This window comes from Penicillium oxalicum, chromosome I (genome assembly GCF_001723175.1).
Source record: "Penicillium oxalicum strain HP7-1 chromosome I, whole genome shotgun sequence".
Taxonomy (NCBI): domain Eukaryota; kingdom Fungi; phylum Ascomycota; class Eurotiomycetes; order Eurotiales; family Aspergillaceae; genus Penicillium; species Penicillium oxalicum.
Window position 1 is genome coordinate 1,477,169 of NC_064650.1, and position 20,156 is coordinate 1,497,324.

Sequence of the window (20,156 nt, forward strand, 5' to 3'; positions counted from 1 at the left end):
CTGATCTACACTAACGAGATTCCGTCCCACCGGCACCTCTCACCTGAAGTGTCCAGGGGGATGGATGTCTCAAAGACGAGAGCGTGCGGGAATCTTCTCCCAGGCTTCATCGAAACCTGTGGAGCGGATCCACATCGCGCCATCCTCTTCCCCAACAGTGGAGTCGATAGCTGGTTGAGCGGGAGCCGTTAGCACGAGCATGGACACAGTAACAACGAGGACACGAGAGACAGGAAGGCAGAGAAGTGAAAAAGGACAAAAAACAAAAAGCAACCCTATGCAAACTCACCCATGTTGGCAATTTGGAGCCACATCTTGCCTGAAACCGGCATAGATTCTTGCCGTTTGCCGTCAAAGGGCTTGCATACCTGCTCCCCGTGCGCAACTGCGCGGACAAATTTGACCAAATGGCCGTCATCTGCCGGGTGTGATGCGGCGCTGGCAAAGACGGCAGACCAATCCTTGGTGATCGGATGGTTCACAATGTCCTCCTTTCTCAACTCAGGACATCCACGCGAAACATACATCAGGAGGTCGAGGCGGCCCTTCCACTCTAGCAGACGCAGCCGGGTCTGCTGGTTCAGACTGGGTCGATGGACGAGACTCGAGAAGAAAATAGCCGAGTTGACACAGTGGATGAAAAAGAAGTCCAACTTGACCATTTTGTTTGGCCGCTGGGCGGCACTCGTATAATACACTGGATCGAGTTAGGTTTCAAGCATTGCCAAAATGCGACACGTTGCAAGTCGCCGTAGACTGTGGGCCACTTACCAAAAGCGTTGATCATCTCGGCCAGTTTCTCGTCCACCTGGTCTTCTGAAACCGTGTATTGCGAGGCGACGTGCAACATCTCTTGGGATGCTCGTCGAAGCACACCGTCTGTGATTTTGTTCTTGTCGCCGAATTGGGCTGAAGTAGCCAAGGCTTCGTTTTCGAGAATTTCATTCAAAAGCTGTATGAGGCTCTTGCTGCTTGCTTTTCCCACTGCGCCTGCTTTCTTCTCGGCGGAGAGGAAGAAGTCATAGCCAAGCTTGTCGTCATGAACAGCGGCCTGGGCAAGCGCCTCGGCCACGATAGCAGGCTGATTGAACTCGAGCCCAAATCCGAGATGGATCAATGGATGAACCAGGCCTGTGAGGAGCAAGATGATCGTCAGAACAATTCTTTCGCAGGATTCAATAAGAGAATCAATCATGGTGGAACGAATGACAAACCTCCCCACAGTCGACACAACAGGTTCTCTGCCTGCCCGTTCTCGGCGAACAAATACTCATTCAAGATTGCATCCACGCCCTTGTCGTCAATCTGTTTTTGAAAGAAAGACAGGAAATTTGGGTAGTTTTTCTCCTGTCCAAAGTATTCCCTCAGATTGCCCGTCTGGTGCATCTTGCCCACCAACTCATCGTCGGTGGGTAAGACCGGCCGCTGATATGATTGATTCCTTCCGAATGCTGCGCGGATATCGTCGGCCGAACCGCCGACAGCATAGATACTCAGTAGCGAATGGGGGATGTGATCTGACGCTGCGGTCAATACTGAATTCACAAGACAAGCTTAAAAGGATGGGAAATTGTACTGACTATGAAAGCCTTGATCATTGAAGAAGACATGGTGTTTCTCCATATCTGCCTGCAAAGCCTCACTCGCCGCGCGGGCTGTCTCCTCCTTTGCCCCATGGCTGAAGACTCCCACGTCGGAGCTTGCGGAAAGATGGACCTTGTGCGCGGTTGCCATTGTTGATACAGTCCTATATTGCCTGCGGGATTGTTCAGGGACCAGATGGAAGGAATGAGGCAACCTCTGAAATGGGCAGCTGAGTGAACTAATCGAGTGATGTCGTGAATTCGTCACGCGAAGGTGAGTGGAGCAGAGCTGTCGCGGAAGCTGTCCGCCAACTGGCAAGCGACCGAGTATTAAACGTTGATTGATGCGGGGAGATGTCTGGGTCATTCGGGGGATCATGTTGGATTTTAAATGCCTTTTGTCTTGTCATCATGAACCACAGGATTTGCGTGTGACATGCTTGGAAGTCGTATTTCCAACCATTTGGGTCTGGACCACAGTAACGACCAGATCTCCGACTTGTTTAAGTATGGCCACTAGCCAGATGGACCCTAGTAAGACAAACTTGTGACTGTGTAGTGACTAGTCCAGTGACTGCCATGATTACTACGACCCAGCCATTCCGACTGATACGCACCCAGACGTGTATCCCGTGATTCATTAGCTCATGACAAAAGAAGCTACCCTAAAATAATAAAAAAATGCCCTGCCAATCAAACCATCCGGAAACACAATTGATTGTTCATCGGCAACGAACGCGAGAGAGAATCTTGGGGGAAAAAAGGCGGAGACATCGATACGAAGACGTCATGTTTGGTTTGTACTACCAAACACTGCGGGGTGGACCTTGGAAGCAGTTGATGCGGCAATCCTAGCGGAGCGCATGACAATTTGGAAGACAATTTCTCTCGGCATGTCTTCAGATGGTGACGGGAATGTCTTTTAACGCGCCAGCATTTCCGCATGGTATACCTGGGAGAGATCACTTGTGGTAGTCGCTAGGTCCTCTCGCCCAATGACAAGGTGGACAATCAAAAGCAAAACGACATCTCACGCGTGAAGCCCCCATCTTGAATCGCAAACGACACAATCCATGGTTTGTCTCCCTGGAAGCTCGAGAAATCTGACAGTGAGGCATCTGGGCCTGGCTTGCTGACAGATCGCGGTTGAGGCCCACTGCTGGGGCCAGCCCTGCCGAGTGGCCAGATTCTGACAAAGCGAGTGGAGACGGTATACCGGCATTCACATGGAATGTCCATCCTTGAGGTGCATCAAACGCATGCAAGCTCGTGGTGAATTTGGCTGCACGACTTGGGGGGAGGGGGGGGCCCAAGATCTGTCAGCTCGGTGGTTCGGGCGAAGAAGCGCGCGAGAGCCGCACTTCAAGGCAAAGTCCCTCGAATGCTACCTAGTATTGGTCCTGATTTGAACATTGAGGAGTGAGCTACTCTAAGCTAGTTTCAATTTGTACGACGTTGAATTTTTCGAATGAGGCCCAGATGGAATGAGCTTGGTTATAGTACCTGGCATCACGGGGACCAATACGTGGAGGAGATACACTGGCAGACCCGCATTCAATCCTATCCCTAATCAGTGGGATCGGCATGTCTTCGACCTCGTACCCCAAAGAAAGCTTCCTAACAAGGCAGATGATAATTACATTTGAAGATGCACGGTCTGAAAGGGCGGGAACATACAAGGCCATGCTCTTGCTGGAAGAATGAGACGATGGTACCAGCGCGTGAGTCGCTTGCTACTCACCCGTACATGAAACCTCGCCCGACAACTTTGTTGGAGCAATGTCTCTCCCTCGAAAACAGATATAAAATCCAAGCCCTCGATAGTCCCGAAATAAGAGTTTCTTGTTTTGTGGCCCTGTGCGGGCGGACGCAAAACTATTTCAACGCAGCATCGCGCTCTTTCTTGCGGCGTTGACGATCCCGCTCCATCTTCCGGAACAAAGGATGCTGGGCCGCCTTCTCCTTCAACTGCTTGTTCTTACTCTTGTTGTATTCAATGTACGCCATGTCATCACCGCCAGCCAGACCGCTGAGAGTGGCGGCACTGCGTTTCGCCTTGGCCTTCTTCGCAGCAGCCGCGCTGCGCCCACCACTGCGCATGGAGAACAGGTCATCCGTGACTTGCTCAACATCTGCAGACGCCTCGTTCTGCAGCATCACTTCGGTGAGCAGCTCGCGGCGTTCTGACGGCGTGGCGTAGTGTAGACCCTCGTAGTCGTCGATACCTTGCAGATGGGTAATCACCTTGAAGGCGTATCCCTGATCGACCAAGAAGGCTTGTCGTTTGGACGAGTAAGTCATCTCACTGGTGTCCTTGGAGACCAGCGAGTAAAAGAATGCATTGAATCCTTCGTCATTACGGCGCTTGGCTCGAAGAATGCGTCCCAAACGCTGAGCTTCCTGACGTCGGGAACCGTAATGAGAGGAGATCTGGATGAGACATGTCGCCTCGGGCAAGTCAAGCGACGTGTCGCCAATCTTCGACAGGAAGATGGTGTTGACTTGTTCATTGTGCTGGAAATTCTCCAGAATTCGCAAACGCTCATTCTGACCGGTTCCGCCGTAAATGAAAGCCTTGTTCAACTTGCGCGCGTACTTCTCCAAGGCGTAGACGTTATCCGAGAACACGATGATCTTGTCACCTCGCTTCTCATGGAAGTCGATCAGATACTGACAGGCCTGGAACTTGCGGGGATTCATAATGTAGAGTAGCGCTTGTTTTCGCGAGCTGGCTCGCAGATACTCCGAGTAGAATTCCGTCGTCATGGGGCACCACACCTCAGCGCACTGAACCTTAGCAATGTGGCCCTGTGCAGCGAGTTCCATCCAGTTCGCTTCATACAGTTTAGGCCCGATCAAGAAATTCAGGTCCTTGATCTTATCGTCTTCGCGGAGCAGAGTGGCCGTAAGACCGAGCTTGGTTTGCGCAGCAATCGCAGATGTCACTTTTCGGAACATAGAAGCCGGCACGACGTGCACCTCGTCGAGAATCATCATCCCCCATTCGCGGCCTTGAAGCCAATTCATCATTTTCTCGGCATCGTAAGACCGGGTTCGAGTCTGTGACACCATGGAATATGTCGACACAATGATACCCGTCGATCGTTTAAATTTCTCTTTGTGGTCAGACGTGAAGATGGCAATATCGCCGGGATCAATAGTAGTCCACCGCAGGAATTCGTTGCGCCACTGAACGACAGACATCGAACTGGTGCACAGCACGATCGTTCCCTTCTTGATGGTGGCCGCCGCCGTAATACCCACGAGGGTCTTACCGGCACCGCAGGGAAGAACGATGATACCGCTCTTGGCTCGCCCGTTACCAAACATTTTACTAAGACTCATTTCCTGATATGGACGAATTCGCGCCGTGGGCTTCAAATCCATGTCCAGGTTAGGGTTGATGGTGTCACCTTGGAAGTCGTACTCCTCCAAGGCCGGACAGCCAATAGCCTGACAACGGGCTTTGACCACCTCGACACCCTCGGGCGGAATCTCGAAACTGTATGTAAGAGCCTCTGCTGGCTCGTCTCCGATGTCATCGATGCCGTAATTTTGCCTGTCGCCTTCAGCCTCTGTTTGGCCCGCACCAGATGATTTTGTCTGCCCAGCAGTTTCTCTCACGCCGGCTGCGTCTTTTGTTCCCGGGATGACAAGGGCACCCATCTTGGGTGCCGCTCGTTCAATGATTCCTTCCTCGTTCGAGATTCTCTGCGGGCCAATGACCTCGTCCTTCAAAAGCATCTGCAGCATCTCTGGCTCGACCGTTTCCACATAGTACCTATTATGGTACAACACCATCTTGATTTTGCCATATGATTTGGTGAATTCGGTGATGAACTGCGAAATACTTTCGGGCAGCGGAGTCTTGGACAGACGGTCCAGGAACTCGACAATGTCCTCTGGCTTCAGACCAACCGATACCGCGGCGTAAAGACTGTGGCCGGTGAGACGATACTCATGAAGGTGGGTGGGACGTGAAAGCGGTTCGGCAATAGTAGTCAAGAAGTCTTGGGCTTGTGGCGCGAGCGGCGAGAAACTCTCCAGCGTGATCGTGCCTTTCACCGGCTCGATCCACAGCGGTCGATTGTAATGGTCGCGCTTGAGAGGGAGATACGACAGATCCTTGTAGCCAAATCGAGGGTCGGTTTTTTGAGATTGCGTGCGCTTGCTGAAAGACTCCAGCGAGAATTTGTTCACAACATCTTCTCTCCCACTAGGCTTAGCAAGCAAGTTTTTGGAACGTGCGGGGAGCGCTTCACTCTACCTTTCAGGTTGTCCTCCACTGGCCCGTCATCCGGATCTGAGTATTCATCACTGCTAGAGATTTCTGTGACATCTGGGACAGGTGTAGCTCGCTTAGAATCGCTTGTAGGTCGACCGACTGTAAAAGTGGCGTCAGCCTATGTCGTCGTCCAGGAGCCGACAAGAGCGTAGTGACTTACCATCAGCGGCTTTGCGCTTGGGGGGCATATTATCGATTTTTGAAACCAAGGGCGACACAAGCGAAGGAAGACGAAGTAGCGAAAGAAGGCTCAGTGGAAGCCGTACGAGACGAGAACCGCCTCAAGCCCGAAGTTTTCAGGACTGCATGCCACGACGGAAGCGCCGCGGAGAACAAGCGGCGAGGGTGGCGTACGCGCTTGGGAAGCTTCGCTGCTCCAGCACAGAAGCAGATGAGAGTGAGCGGAAAGCGGCTTGCCCAGAACTGTCGTTGGACGTGAGAATTAAGTGTGCCTCCGTGATTTATACGCCGAGTTGAAGAGATTAGTTTGGAGATGTCGGTCCTGGGAAGTGATCCGTTATCTTGAGGCTCGAAGAGTACGACATTATCCTTGCCTGAGGCAGCAAGGCTCTAGCCGCGGAGCTAGCTCTAATCTCAACTGACGTATGGGAAGATCATGCCATATTTCTTTTCCCCGACACATTTGATTCAGATCGGTCGCATCACGCCGCTATGAATACTGTAAGCGGTCCTTTTTCCTCTGATGCACTCGAAATCTCAAGCTAACCGAAGGTCCATTTATTAGATCCGATCAACCTGGTAAGTGTACAATTGGTTACACGTCTAGATATTGCCGGCATGGGTTGATTCCGTGGACATGGAGCTGATGAATGGACCCTTGTTCGACTCATATAGGATTGGCTGGGGCGCCCTTTGCATCGGTTGGTTTTCCTCTCCCCTGAACGATGCAGTTGTCAATGCAACTCTGCCTGCATGCTCGGCAACTCAAGATCGGGATAAAATTGACCTTTTTCCTGCCTTCTAGCTGGTGGCGGAGCCTACTACTTTGCCAAGCAGTCAATCAATGCCGACCGCCAGGCTCGATTTGAAGCCGAGGTCTCCCGGAAGGCTCAGATGAGGGCGATGGAAACAGAGCACAAGCGACAGGCCGGCATGACCACGACTCCGCAATACCCATCCGATGATCCGAGCTTGAAGCGCGCCAACATGACCCGGTATCAACATGCCGCTGACGACGTTGCGTCGCCGAGTGCCGAAGCCTCGCATGACCCGGCAGCGACCCGGCATGAGCCCATGGATGAAGCGGAACGTGTGCTGGAGAAGGGAAAGTACGAGACCGTTGAACCGTATCGACCACCGAGAGGCAACCGCTTCAGCTAAAGGCTGAAGTCAGAATGCTACCGTGCTTTCAGATCTGTACATGAAAAAAAAGTGTTGGGTCAGAAGAAACTCTGACCTGTCAGGGATGAGGCTCTACAAGTTGAATGGGTCTTATCTTGGGTACACCAGATTCTCGCAAGATGGGTCTTCGTGTTTACCAGACTGTCATTTGATTTGTATGGTGATGTAGGAATAATGCAAGCTCCTGTTTCATTTTCTCAACCACGGAAACTCTTGAAGCCCTTTAAACTAACCAAGTCCTGCGTTCGTGGACAAATTGGCCACAAAGTAGAACAGATAAGAATCTACCCTAGTGGATGGGAATTATTGGAAGGAGTGAAAGGATAAAGTCATAGTTCAATCAGCAAAAGATATCCCGACCAGCCATGTCGTTGGCGAATCCCATCCGTAACGCCTTTCAGTAAAAATGCAAAGGATCATCACGCCTCAATCCGCGTGCCAGCACTGAGTGCCGAGGGCCATGATCATATGAAGCCACCGCGACTCATGAAACGCCGTCTCAACTTGTCGCGCTGATGCTCGAAACAACATCGATGCTAACGAGCGTGGAAGCACAAGGGTGGGTGGGGTCTACGGAGTTTTGGTCAGTCTCTATGCGTGCATAAGTACATGAGTAAGAGTATAAATCGGCTCGTTGGCGTGTTGATTTCAGACTCGGCAAGCTGCACAGCCGCCGAGCATTCACGCAGTGAGGTCAAAAGGAAAATGAGGGCTGACAGGGATGGGAGACATACTTGGTCTTCTCAGAAGAGTTGCCGTTTCGCTGTCTGGAGCTTTCAAGAGCAGGCGGCACAAAAGGAAGTACGACGCCAGAAACGATGCACGACATGGCCACTGCGCGAGCTGCACGAGTATCAGGCTGTGGTCGGTGGGCGGAGAAGCGTCGAATCAATGGGCGCGTGATCTGAGCAGCCATCACAAATGCCATAGTGACTGATGATAGGCAGGTAATTCGTTTGAAAGTGAGTCAAAGGATGTTGAAGGTAGAAAGTGTGTTGGAGTGATTGGAGCCAAGGCTTAGGGCGAAATCAACATCAAAAAGGGCAGGTAGTGTGTTTGAGACTGAACTTCCAAGGCGGGGTTGGTTGGCCTTATTGACAGCGTTGAAGAAACGAGGAGGTCTACACACAGGTGATCTGTTTCAGGGCATAACAATCTGCCCTTTACAAGAAGGGAATATGGTTTATTTATGACTGTCGGATGGTCGACCGCTGAGCAAGTCAGACCATCCCAAGGCACGAGCGATCCGTGTGGGGGAGACCTTGAGACTCCACAATTCCGTGCACCACTCGGTACCTTGGACGATCCGGCTGGGTACCCTGTTGCACTGTCCAAGCAGGTACTGGTACTTCATCTGACGATGAATCTCTATGGATATGCACGCCAGGCACTCTGAGACACTAGAAGGATACTGCCCATAGCCCGTATGGTACTGTACTATATTGATCAGCTGTGTACTGAGGAAACGAATCATGTCACTTGCATATCACATGGCTGCGGGGCCAAATGAGCTGATGCACAATGGCCTAATCGATGGCCTGACCATTGCGACATTTAAATATCTCAAAATCCAGTCTAGGCTTGTGTTCCTACTCTTGGGAACTCCTATCACAGGAGTCGATCTCATTAGAGGAAAATCCGCACCGCCTCAACATAAGAATCGCTTTCTATACAACAACAGCGCAACCGGGACTCAGGCAATGGCTGTACCCCGTAGAATAGAAATCCGGCGAGTAGGTAGATACCTGCCAATCCAGTCAATTACAGCCCAGGGCTGACGTACCAGCACCGGCCGAAAGAGTGGGGCAGGATTCTGTTCCCCCCACTACCCGAAGTGGACGAGAGAACTGCAGTTTGCTTTGGCGGTGCACTTTGAGCATGTTCACTGCTATGCGACCTAGTAAAGCACTGGCGATATTAGAAAATAACAGCATGAATAAAAGCACATTTAAGATGTAAGCCACTGTTCTACGATGCTTCGCATTTGTGTGGATCTCTTGGGTTACGCCACAGAAAAACAATCTCGAATCAGAGCCTGTGCATTGCTAATTGCGCACTGCCTAGTGCCCAGTAGATAGATGTAGGCGCAGCGAAGATGACCATGTGCTCCTATTAGTCAACTTGTGCCGGTCTACTAACACTAGGCTCCCTCTCATAGGCTACTACATCAGTCCAGACTGCATGACCTCACGTGGTCCCGGATCAATGTCTTGACATGATTGATTTTTTTTTCTTTACTGTATTCACATTACTACTCCAGACTCACTCACGGCACATATGTATATCTACATGATTGAAGACTCGTGCTGTAGCCCAGCACGGGGTCCGCGGGGTTGGCCCTTGTGACTCGAACAGAAATTTAGCATCGGAGGTGTACAGGCTTGCGTTTCAGCTCAGCACGGGGTCCGTGGGGTCGCTATCCGCGTATATACGTGTTGTGAGTGAATACGCCTTGTATTTGCTGCCACCCAGGAACAAGGCAACGGCAGGACGGCAGTGGCAGTACTTTGACACATGGTGAGGTCTTCGCATATAGATCCTTGGCTGATTGGTCGGCTTGGATTTGAGATAATGGTAGTTCAATAGTCTGATCGCAAACAATAGGACATCCGAGAGGCTTTGAAGCAAATACCAACTGACCATCACCTCACATTGATATGAAGTCTTTAGATAGTTTCGTCCCTTTCTTCTGCATGAGTCGTATTCTGAGGCTTAACCTCGTAGCCCGCAAAGGGACAGAATCACAAGGTCCGAACCAGCCTCTGCGTTGACATCGCCACAGTATGCGAGGTACCCATTCCCAATCTTAGCTCCAGTCACAGCAGCCTGCGAAGCATCCACTGGCTCAGCACTGAGAACATGAGATTGGGTGGTGGCACCGCTGACTGGAACGAAAATTCTCTCACGAGGTCGAGCATTTCGAACATGCAGTACCTTCATGCTGTATGGTGGAGGAAAAGAAGAGTGGGAAACCCCCCTGGGTAACACGCAGGACCGCTGAAGCTGGAAGTCGGTGCGGTGGTAAGCTCCCCGTTTCCAAGGAAGATCGAACCCAGACGAGAAGAAGTTGTCGAAAGCACTCTGGGTGACACAGCTTGGGAAATGCAGGCCCACCACGGCGATTCCGCCATTCTGAACATACGACCGCAGCTTTTCCAAGACTTCATGATTGTCACGTTTGATCAATCCCTCATCCGTGGCTATGATAGCGTGGGGTGTGTTTTATGCCAAGTGTCGAATTGCCGCATCTGCCGTCTTGACTCGACTCACAGTGGCGGAAGCAGCCAGCTGATCAATGAGCGCCTTGTGTTGCTCATCGAAGAATGCAAGTTTCCGACTGCCTGTGTTGATGTTACTTCTGTACATCCATATCGGCAGGTGGCTTGACTTTATCGCCCATGTAAGCAATTGCGTGAAATAGCAAAGCACAATGCACTTAACCTTGATTACCTGGTCTTCGGTATGCATCGAAGTTGCAGATGTATTTGAGTAATGCAGTGAGATGAGTAAAGAAAGTGGCAGATTTCATTAGGATACTCCAGGTACAGGGAGGTGGATCTAATTCACTCCAATACCTCCAAAGATTTGGCACCAAGGCGACGAGTCCGAATTGATTAACAGATCCTGCTTTTTATCACCACGTCCTTCCAACTGATTGTGAGGACAGGACCAACGGAGCCTGCCATTGACATTCCCTCCAGCCTTCACGATCAATGCAAAATCACTCTTTGTCACACAATTCTCATTGCACCAACATTCTCTTTCCCCTCCCGCTTAGTGGCGGACGGTGAAGTCAAGGTAACCTTCACCCTTGAAGCCCTCGAGAGTGATCATCTGGAAAACGGGGTTACCGGGTCTCAAGCCAAGCTTCTTCCAACCGTTGAAGTGGTTGGCCACGTTGACGGTGCCAGTGGTGCGGTGCTCGCGACGGACGGACCAGTACTGCTTGAAGCTGGTGGCGCCGTAGATCTCCGGAACGTTGTTGTAGTCCAAGCTGTAGACGTCGTAGACACCGCCGTCGCTGTAGACCTGACCGAGGATGTGTCCATTGCCAGGAGTACCAGAACCGTGAGAGTCAACAATGTACCACTCGGTCACGGGGTCACGGGTCCATCCGTAGATGGCAAGAGTCCAGTCACCAGAAGCCTTGAAGTAACCGTCCCAGGAGATGGTGCTATGAAGAGTCAGCTTGAATGGGTTCAGGTCAAGAGGGAGCAATAAAGCACGGAAAAGAGTAAAAACTCACCGAGGAGCACCGCCACGGAAACCCTTTCCACCAAGGAACTCCTTGTTGGGAGTGTTCCAGCCCAGCTCGAAACGACCGCTATCAGAGTACTCGGTGTAGCCAACGGAGGCTTTGTTGTCGTTGTAGAGCGAGTAGTAGAAGCCAGCGCCGTCGACACCGTCCTTGCTGTCGTGGAGGACGGTCGAGGCACGCTTGTCAAGCACAGACTCGGTGACGTTGACAGGGGAGGACATGGCCGGGGCCGCGAGGCCCATGAGGACGGGCAGGACAGAGAGGTAGTTGGTGAAGAGCATCTTGACGGCTGATTCGGGTGAATACGATTGATGAGAGAGAGAGAGTGTGTGTGAAGTGCTCTTGAAGATGGTTTCTTCTTCAACATTGGAACGGGGATTCTCAACCTTTAAATGTCTGTTCAAGTGCCCAGAGTGACTCTAGATGGGACTTTCTCATTTTACCCTGAAGATGGATGTTTCTTGAAAGTGCAATATGATGGAGGCACAACATTGGTGGGTACTCCACAGAGGTGAGATTAATGTGGCACCACCATAATCAAGCTAGTCCCTAACGTAGATTGAGCAATAGGTAGAAAGGGATTAAAATCATTCCCCGAATTCAGAAAGTACGGTTTTGTCTCTCCCCTTTCATACCCGTGCAGCAAATCTGGTCATCCAGACGGCATCCCCAAATGTTGAACCGATTCAGGCAGATCTTCCAAGTGACGGGCCCTTGACGAGTCAAATTGTTCCATCAATTGAGTTGTAAGAAGACCTCTGGACTGCGTTCATACGTCAAACCGTGCACAATTGGCAAAGTCAAATTTCCTCTGACTGATTACCAGATATTCGGCTAAAAGTAGCGTCGGACCCTGTTCCTGAACCGGATTCCAATGGACCCTGAAACAAAGTGGAGTGTGCCCTATCGACGAAGATGGCAATTCTCCGTCGAACGCCATCTGGGCTTCGTGCTTCCAGATCATAGTGGCCTCTTCGATGTGAACTTTAACTCCACCGCTCATCCTGAGATCTGACAGTTCGTCCAGCCTAATGTTCTTCGGTCTCCATCCGGACCCTTGTCTTGTACAACTGAAACGGAGCACCCCCCACGGTTGATGATTATCATGTCTCTTTCTGGAAGCGCGGACGGAAGAGCGCTTCCGAAGGCCGACCACAAAACTGCCGATGATTTACCGATCACTAATTGGGTGGAAGAATGGCGAGTGATCACTCAAGTTCCTTTACGAAGGGTCGAGAAAGTCCATGAAGAAGATTTTGAGGTGATGCCCCACTCGGTCACATAACTCCATTCCATAAGGCTTTGCCCGAAGATTGACTCATGATCGTGTTGGAGCAAACAGATAGTATTTCGATGCGGAGAGTGCAGAACAATCTTGAATGTGAGACGCGTCCTTGCCCCACGCTCAATTTTGCAGAGTCCTCCACTTTCTCACGGTCAGCTATCCTAGTGGGCAAAAATGCATATCCAATAGTAAACAGTTCGTGCAGGATGATTCGGCTGGAAAGCAGCCGGGAGGATCAAAACGCCATGGCGTCTGTTGTGACAGCTAAGCAATCTCCATAAATTGATTTAGGGGTGCAATTGGCGGTTGAAGGCGGTGACGCTGCACCATGCGGCATTCAATGTGGACCCCACTCTTCATCTACCAGGCTTCTTCAACTTGACAGGCGATATTGGACTCCAGATTACTGTAAGACACCGGCAAAAAGATGCATGTTTTGTATCCGATACTTCCGAAGCTCTCAGAGGAATCGATCATGCAGACCTCAGAAAGTTCATCCACGGTCATGCTCATTCTTTCTATGGAGGTCGAATCAATTGTGGTTCTCCAAGCCACGTTCTTTAAAACCGTCACTCACTCGTACCGGTGTCTTTTGCGGCGCACGATTGTGTACGTAGACAGTAGTCAATAATTTGAATATAGACGGTGAGGGTTTGGAGCAAGGGCTATTATTGACATGTGTGGAGTCTGCCGAACAGGTCGAGAAGAATTCCACTTCTGGTGTATGTAGGCCTCGGCACGTAGCAAATGCAGGAAGAGACACAGCCTGTTACGAGCGGGCAGCTACTGGAGCCGATTATGGTCTGACTGTCCTCAAAAACGAGGGAACAACATACATACCTATATTTCCCCCCGGGCTGATGAACGTGGGGATCATTCCTGACAAATCTAACCTGGGACCAAGGACCTTGGATCAACAGATGATTGTCTAACATGTTCTTCGTGCCCTTTGTACAGCATGAAAAACTAGAACATATTTCCTCTTGATGCTCATTACACTTCAATTGATTAATAAATGCAATATATCCGTCTTGATTCCTGTATATATTTCTTTTGAGTAACCTCCAGATGTATGATGCACCGGGGGACACTTAGAGTCGCTTGGCTGTCGCGACTTTGGGCCCTGCCTCTACATGGACGTGATGTTTTTCCAGTACATTGTAAACACTGAAAAAGTCAACGCTGAAGTTTAACAAAAAGAAGCCCTTGCGACTGCTAAATAATCGAACAACACACCAGATCTGCCAGACGTCGATCCACACGCTGTAGCATCAGACGCTCGATCAAAAGGGTCCAGGATTCTAGAACACCATTACAGCAAAGATGGTCAGGTGAGTTATTAGAGACCTCAGGCACTAATCCTGCTGCATGCCAATAGCTTATCGCCGGTCCGATGGCTGTTACAGTCACGTGTGATAAGCGGCTGTGGCTCGCAGCTCTGGATGCTGTGACGGATTCCCGTGCTAGATGCTTTCCAGCTTCATGGCACTGGTGTCTCAGATGATCAATGGCTTCTCACCAGATCGCTATCGCGAAAGCTTCATTTGCAGCTGGACTTTTACGCCCAGATCCCTTGTCTGTCGCACGGGATGATATCACCTTCTTTCATTCAGCCCTTGACCGTGCGCTGAACCATTGCTCCCCAGCAAATATCCAGGTCTGATCCGTGACTAGCTCTCTTCTCCCATCACGCCCCAGTCATGCTAAAAAAAGGCTCTCGGTCGACACAGGCGTGTAAAGCATGGTTACTTGAACATGTCGCCTCCTCCGCAAATCGCGTGAGTGGACTAGCCAAGTATCTTGTCGCATTAGCTAGCCTCTCGGGTGAGACGGCAGCAGTAGGCACAAGCACCGGGGCGTCCACAGCCCATAAACCCGGACCGGGGACCTCCCTCAAGCGTCGCCGACTTCACATCTTGTATCTCCTCAATGATCTGTTGCATCACAGCAAGTACCACCTCGACACAACGGCCACCTTCTCCACGCTTAGCGGGTCTCTGCAATCCCATGCGATTGAGCTGGTTGGTTGTGCTGCTGCATATGATCAACAAAAGCACCCTCGTCATCATCAGCGCCTCCATGAGCTGCTGGACATTTGGTCTGAGAATGGGTACTTTGGCCCTGAGCTGATGCAGAAGCTGCGCGAGACTGTGAAGAATTCGGCAACCACTGGCATTGTGAGTGGCCAGGCATCGGCTGATGTCTTAATCGACGAGCCCGATGGCGCCAAAAGGCCTGCCGGCAAAGAAGCACCTTATGTCATGCCACCTACACACGGCGATCCTTCGACCCCATACTACGACCTTCCTGCAGGCAACTGGATACCTCATATCATTCCTAATTCGACTATTCCGCTTCGCCCGGACAGTATCAAGCCATTGCAATTTCTGGCGGGTCCAGCAGACCAATCGCTTGTTCGGGTTTTGAAAGACTTTATGTCAGAGGTGGACCAGATCTACGCTACGGAAGACCTCGTCAAAGATGATGACCACATGGATATCGACGAGCTTGGCCAACGGATTACTCGAGATGAGATCACCGGCGAGATTCTGGATGGTGAGACGTATTATGGCTGGTCTCGTGCATTCTGTCAACAAATGAAACGGCGGCCAGGGTCACCACGCAGTCGTTCTCGAAGCCACAGCAGATCTCGCGGAACTGTCAAACGGAGATACAGCGAGAGCTCGCTGAGTGATGACAGCGACCGATCTCGTTCACACGGAGGAAGCCGCGCGAACGACCGGGATCGTGAGTATCGCCGACCTCGTGGCTCGCGTTCCCCCAGTCGTCCCCGTCGTAGGTCAAGATCTCGCACCAGTGAGAATTCCTATAGGCCTGAAGAGCCCTTCTCATCGCGCTTTCCACCTCCGGGCCAGCCCTCCTTCGCTCCGCCGCCGCCACCGCCACCGCCAGTAGTTCATTCAAAGTCCTACCAGCCGAATCAGCCATACATCCAACCACCTTATCAGGCACCCAACTCTGGCGTCAACTTCGCTCCTCCACCTCCGCCTCCATACCCCGGCGCCTGGCCGCCGGGCCTCCCCCCACCAATGCCGGGCATGTCCTTTCCCCCACTTGGCCCGGGCATGAACCATCCGGCATTTCCTCACTCGTTCCCAGGGCAGCATCATCCAGTGCCTATGCCTCCCGGACAACAGCCATCTCAGGGACAGTACCATTATCCTCCTTATCATCCTAACGGGCAACATGGTGGTGGGTGGAATCAACAGGGTCCTGGCTGGCAATAGTCGTGAGCTGGCTTTGGTGGATTCTGATCTGTATTTTTACTAAACTCCAAAACCTGACCATCACTGCGTGATCTCCTGCAACATGTGCAACGACACCTGATTGACTATTCTTGTTCAAGTGTAGCTGTAATGTCAAACAACAACCGTCTCGCTCTGCTGGCTTCAAACAGGAGAGGATTGCAGAGGCATAGTGGGCTGATTGCCTTCCATTTGATAAACGATAGATCCACCTTACGCTCAAAATATTGCAACTGTCCTCAACGAATCGCTTTGTCAACTACATGCGCATCGAGACTTGGAAGCTTGTGTTTTGGGAAGGTGCGACCCTGAAAGACCAAGCAAACATTTGCCCACAAAGAGGACCTTTTCCAACACACGATGCGTTTGACATCTTCATTTCCTCCAACCCCGATACTCTCTATCGCCTTTCACGTCTTTTCAGTTTCCTACCTCTTCACAAACGTACTACCCCACCCCCTCGCTTTTTTTCAGCTTTGTCCAAGCCTTTCATGATGGAATCCTCTCCTGAACCGCCCTCTAGCCCTCCGCATGAGGATTCAGAAGATAGTCCATGGGCCTCTCCAGCTAAGCCTCGCAAAGGTCGAGGCCCTCGCCCCATTGCAGGTGCCCTTGGATCCTCTGATGATGAGCCGGCGCGTATCTCTATGAGAAAGGTTAGGCTTGCCCCCCGTCGCTCTGCCAGAATTGCCGAAAAATTACAAAACCTATCTTCATCTCAAGACGAGACTCCTGCTGAAGAACATGTCTTAAAGCAAGGAGACGACGACACCAAAAGCCCTCACACCTCTAACAAGGAGATTCGCGTCACCACTCCACCTGCTACCAGTCCAGCTGCCAACGCGGAAGATAACCTCACCATCGCTTCGACTGCGACCAGTCAGGTTGCCGATATCGAGGACAATATTGCCATCGCTCCACCGGCTGAAGAAGCATCCACTACCAATGCTCTCGAAACCGTCCACGACGACAGTTTCTCCGACACATCGGACACTGGAACTGAATGGGATGCTGGCCAGTATGGTGTTTTTGACCCAGATGACAAGGACTTTGTTGGTCACAGTTACGACGGCGATATTTGGACCTGCCCCTTCGCCTTCAGGGACTACATCCTGGAAGCTGCCATGTTTGAGTGTAACGAGCGAAAGTTCCGACACCATCTTCAGGATTGTCTGCGTGGCTCGGCACGCGAGTGGTATGACAAGGAACTAGATGACCAGGAGCGCCGAGAGCTCCGCCACGGCTTTCTCGAAGATTGGCTCAGCAATCTTGTCTGGAGATTCCGTCCTGACCCGGTAATCACTTTCGAGCTACTGGAATCCAATCCATGGACTTGGGAATCGGTGCGGAAGAACATGGACATTGAAGACTGGCTGCTAGCTCAATACGCCCACACTGAGGCTCATGGCGGTCGTGAGAATGAGAGACTGCAGTTTATTTGGGAGACCATGAGTCCAGAAATGCGATGTGATGTGCCGGAGCCCGAGGGTTGTACTACCTACCAAGATTTCCTCAAGGATCTGGTGCGAGCGAACGAGCAGTGGCGTAAGGATGCTGCCGAGGATAACACTCAGGATGGACCACCGAAGAAGAAGATGCGCCAGGGCATTTGAGCATTTCTTGGAGGTCCAGGCTGATCTTGCAGTGTCATGATGATGTATGAGTTTGAAGTCATGGAAGGATGAATTTGGAGGACAGTCTCGATTAATGGATGTGTTCTGAGTATCTACATGTTTGGATTTGATGGGGCACAAAAACAAACATTCACACATGGCTTATTGTCATTATCTAACAATTATGATGAGATGTCTGTTTAATGAGCTATTAGTTTGAAGGTGTACACCTGCCAGATCTTTCAACTGCGGAGAGAACAGCAGTGACCATTTTCCTTGTAACATCAAGTTCGAAATCGCATCACTGTTCAGATGCGTGGAGCTCCATCCTTGAACTTGCAATGTCATCTTCATCATCAACTAAACCGAAAGATGCTTAGCCAATTGCCAAGCCCTCGGGCCTTCCGACAGTGGGGGGTTGATTTCCCGTTTGGCGCCTGTTTCTTGGATGAAGCATGACCACTCTCAAGGGACCAGCTTAATCGTTCACATTGATGTGGTGACGATCTGGCCCTGTCCACTTCACAAAAGTAATTGTATACCACACTCTAGTTGTCTTGTAGGACATGAGAGGAAACCCAGCAACCCCATCAAAGGCCTGTCAGCCCTGCCGCGCAAAACGGCGCAAGGTAAGACGCGCGACCTGGCCATGCACGTGAGCGCATCTCTAACAGACGCACGTTGCATAGTGTGATCTGGTCCGACCTGAATGCTCGCAGTGTCGAAGAGCGAACATTCCATGTGGAGGTTATCGAGATTCTTTTTCATTGCGGCTCCGCGATCAGACATCTCTTGCGGCTCGCAAAGTACAGAAACGCCAGTCTGACGCCGTGACGAGCTCGACAGATGGATCGGAAAGCGCATCTGGGGATGAAAATGGGCAACTTATCAGCCCTGTGCTCAGTTTGAGTCTGTCCGAGAGCCCAGAGTTCCTGTCTGTCAGCTACTTTATGAATGTGTACGCTCCAACCTCGGCGTTCAATTACTTGATCGATGTGTCACCGGCTTTTCTGACCCAAAAGGGATTGGAGCACGCGTTCCTAGCGCCTGCCTTGCTGTTCTTTTCGCAGAACTGGCGAGATTCACTGGCACGGTCGCTGGCTCAGAAACATTATGCACTGGCGTTGAGATCAATCAACCTTGCGCTTTCGAATCCGGACTCAGCCACTGCCGACAGGACCCTGCTCTCTGTGCTACTGCTGAGTCTCTTTGAAGCGCTGATCTTTCAGGGACGATCAGATCCTATCAATTGGAATGCTCACACTCAGGGTGCCATGGAGTTGCTGCGTCTCCGCGGCAAGCAACAATTCAACGGTCCACTGGGCCGTAGTCTCTTCCGTCATGCATCAATGAATATCAGAACCCAGTGTGCTCAGCTGGGTCTACAGGCGCCATCGGCATTAGCAGTTCTCGAGACGGGCCAGTTCGAAGAGCCAAGTCCCAGAGAACATCAATACAGGCTATTTGGGCAAGTCGTCGCCGGAATCGCGAGTCTCCGATGCGAGAGGCCCCAACTCACGACATCAGAGGTCATTCTCAGGATCTTCAAGTTGGAGGCAGACATCCATCAGATCCTGATTGAGTTTCAAAAAGCGATGCCATTCCACACTCTGGACCCGACGACGCTACACAAGTCAATACGCAGCTTCCGAGGACGAATCGATCACTATCCCTCGTTTGGGGGTGCGCGCGATATGAACACGCTGCGTATGGTCCGATTGTTCATCATCCGCATGCTGGACGAGACGCTCGTGCGCAGATCGGTTCAGCCGGGGGCAGTGCCGCAGGACTTATTTGCCAGAGCTCGAACACTGATAGATTTAACCTCTTTCGAAATGATAGCGGATATCCTGTCCAGTGTTCCGTACATTCTGGACATTTACGATCAGCCAAACTTTTCAGCTCGATCGTTGATTTATTGTTTATCCGGCGTGGCGATTCTCCGGTTTACGCCACTCGATGCGAGGGAATATGCAGTGGAGAGGCTGACCTTTGTGGGCGAGCGATATGGGTTCCCGCAGGCGATTGATTCTGCGAAAATGGTGCTGCAGGGGAAAGATTTGGAGAAATGGTAAGTTTTTTGAAAAAAAAAAATCAAATAAAAAGGGCTGCTTTGAAGATGGGGGGCGCGCTGATGTTGCCGGTACTTGGTGATCTGACACACTTGCTTGACTGTGTAGGATCTATCTTGCGGTGCTTTCGTAGCAGAATCAGAGTCCTGATGAAAGGCCTTGCCGGCATGGTCTTTTCCAAAGGATTGAGGAGAGCTGGATTCTGGTCTAGAAAGGTAAGATGCTCGCTTTGCGTGGAGACGAAAAAGGTGCGAATCATGGATATACCCGGCGATTTCTCTATGGCTTGCCTATATCCATGACAGGTAGTCTACAGTCAAGGCAGGTGTCACTGTTCACCCCGAGTGGATGGAAATTGAGGGAGAAGAAAAAAAAAATCCCCATTAAAATTGAAGAAAATGAGATTATCAGTTGTCGATCACGTAAGACAGA

General features: G+C 51.1%; 10 protein-coding genes across 10 annotated transcripts; 4 read left to right on the plus strand and 6 right to left on the minus strand.

Moving 5' to 3' along the window:
- Nucleotides 1-69: 69 nt before the first annotated feature.
- POX_a00506 (Oxidoreductase ptaJ) lies at nt 70-1,734 on the minus strand (the record flags this gene model as incomplete). Its single annotated transcript, XM_050109447.1, has 5 exons — nt 70-170; nt 290-697; nt 772-1,131; nt 1,215-1,517; nt 1,581-1,734. The coding sequence occupies 5 exons, from the start codon at nt 1,732-1,734 to the stop codon at nt 70-72; spliced, it is 1,326 nt and encodes a 441-aa protein (XP_049973215.1).
- A 1,273-nt stretch (nt 1,735-3,007) lies between these two features.
- On the minus strand, nt 3,008-3,268 carry POX_a00507 (uncharacterized protein; the record flags this gene model as incomplete). The annotated part of the gene is made up of 1 exon (XM_050109448.1): nt 3,008-3,268. One exon carries the CDS (start codon nt 3,266-3,268, stop codon nt 3,008-3,010), a length of 261 nt encoding a protein of 86 aa, XP_049973216.1.
- Nucleotides 3,269-3,458: 190 nt separating this feature from the next.
- On the minus strand, nt 3,459-6,056 carry POX_a00508 (General transcription and DNA repair factor IIH helicase subunit XPB; the record flags this gene model as incomplete). The annotated part of the gene is made up of 3 exons (XM_050109449.1): nt 3,459-5,791; nt 5,851-5,967; nt 6,029-6,056. The coding sequence occupies 3 exons, from the start codon at nt 6,054-6,056 to the stop codon at nt 3,459-3,461; spliced, it is 2,478 nt and encodes an 825-aa protein (XP_049973217.1).
- Nucleotides 6,057-6,174: 118 nt separating this feature from the next.
- On the plus strand, nt 6,175-7,209 carry POX_a00509 (uncharacterized protein; the record flags this gene model as incomplete). The annotated part of the gene is made up of 2 exons (XM_050109450.1): nt 6,175-6,265; nt 6,854-7,209. The coding sequence occupies 2 exons, from the start codon at nt 6,175-6,177 to the stop codon at nt 7,207-7,209; spliced, it is 447 nt and encodes a 148-aa protein (XP_049973218.1).
- A 557-nt stretch (nt 7,210-7,766) lies between these two features.
- Nucleotides 7,767-8,158, minus strand: POX_a00510 (uncharacterized protein; the record flags this gene model as incomplete). Its single annotated transcript, XM_050109451.1, has 2 exons — nt 7,767-7,800; nt 7,965-8,158. 2 exons carry the CDS (start codon nt 8,156-8,158, stop codon nt 7,767-7,769), a joined length of 228 nt encoding a protein of 75 aa, XP_049973219.1.
- Nucleotides 8,159-9,942: 1,784 nt separating this feature from the next.
- POX_a00511 (uncharacterized protein) lies at nt 9,943-10,596 on the minus strand (the record flags this gene model as incomplete). Its single annotated transcript, XM_050109452.1, has 2 exons — nt 9,943-10,362; nt 10,501-10,596. The coding sequence occupies 2 exons, from the start codon at nt 10,594-10,596 to the stop codon at nt 9,943-9,945; spliced, it is 516 nt and encodes a 171-aa protein (XP_049973220.1).
- A 408-nt stretch (nt 10,597-11,004) lies between these two features.
- On the minus strand, nt 11,005-11,769 carry POX_a00512 (Endo-1,4-beta-xylanase A; the record flags this gene model as incomplete). The annotated part of the gene is made up of 2 exons (XM_050109453.1): nt 11,005-11,404; nt 11,477-11,769. 2 exons carry the CDS (start codon nt 11,767-11,769, stop codon nt 11,005-11,007), a joined length of 693 nt encoding a protein of 230 aa, XP_049973221.1.
- Nucleotides 11,770-14,473: 2,704 nt separating this feature from the next.
- POX_a00513 (uncharacterized protein) lies at nt 14,474-16,021 on the plus strand (the record flags this gene model as incomplete). Its single annotated transcript, XM_050109454.1, has 1 exon — nt 14,474-16,021. One exon carries the CDS (start codon nt 14,474-14,476, stop codon nt 16,019-16,021), a length of 1,548 nt encoding a protein of 515 aa, XP_049973222.1.
- A 512-nt stretch (nt 16,022-16,533) lies between these two features.
- Nucleotides 16,534-17,652, plus strand: POX_a00514 (uncharacterized protein; the record flags this gene model as incomplete). The annotated part of the gene is made up of 1 exon (XM_050109455.1): nt 16,534-17,652. The coding sequence occupies one exon, from the start codon at nt 16,534-16,536 to the stop codon at nt 17,650-17,652; it is 1,119 nt and encodes a 372-aa protein (XP_049973223.1).
- A 566-nt stretch (nt 17,653-18,218) lies between these two features.
- POX_a00515 (uncharacterized protein) lies at nt 18,219-19,857 on the plus strand (the record flags this gene model as incomplete). The annotated part of the gene is made up of 3 exons (XM_050109456.1): nt 18,219-18,281; nt 18,342-19,723; nt 19,833-19,857. The coding sequence occupies 3 exons, from the start codon at nt 18,219-18,221 to the stop codon at nt 19,855-19,857; spliced, it is 1,470 nt and encodes a 489-aa protein (XP_049973224.1).
- Nucleotides 19,858-20,156: the final 299 nt, after the last annotated feature.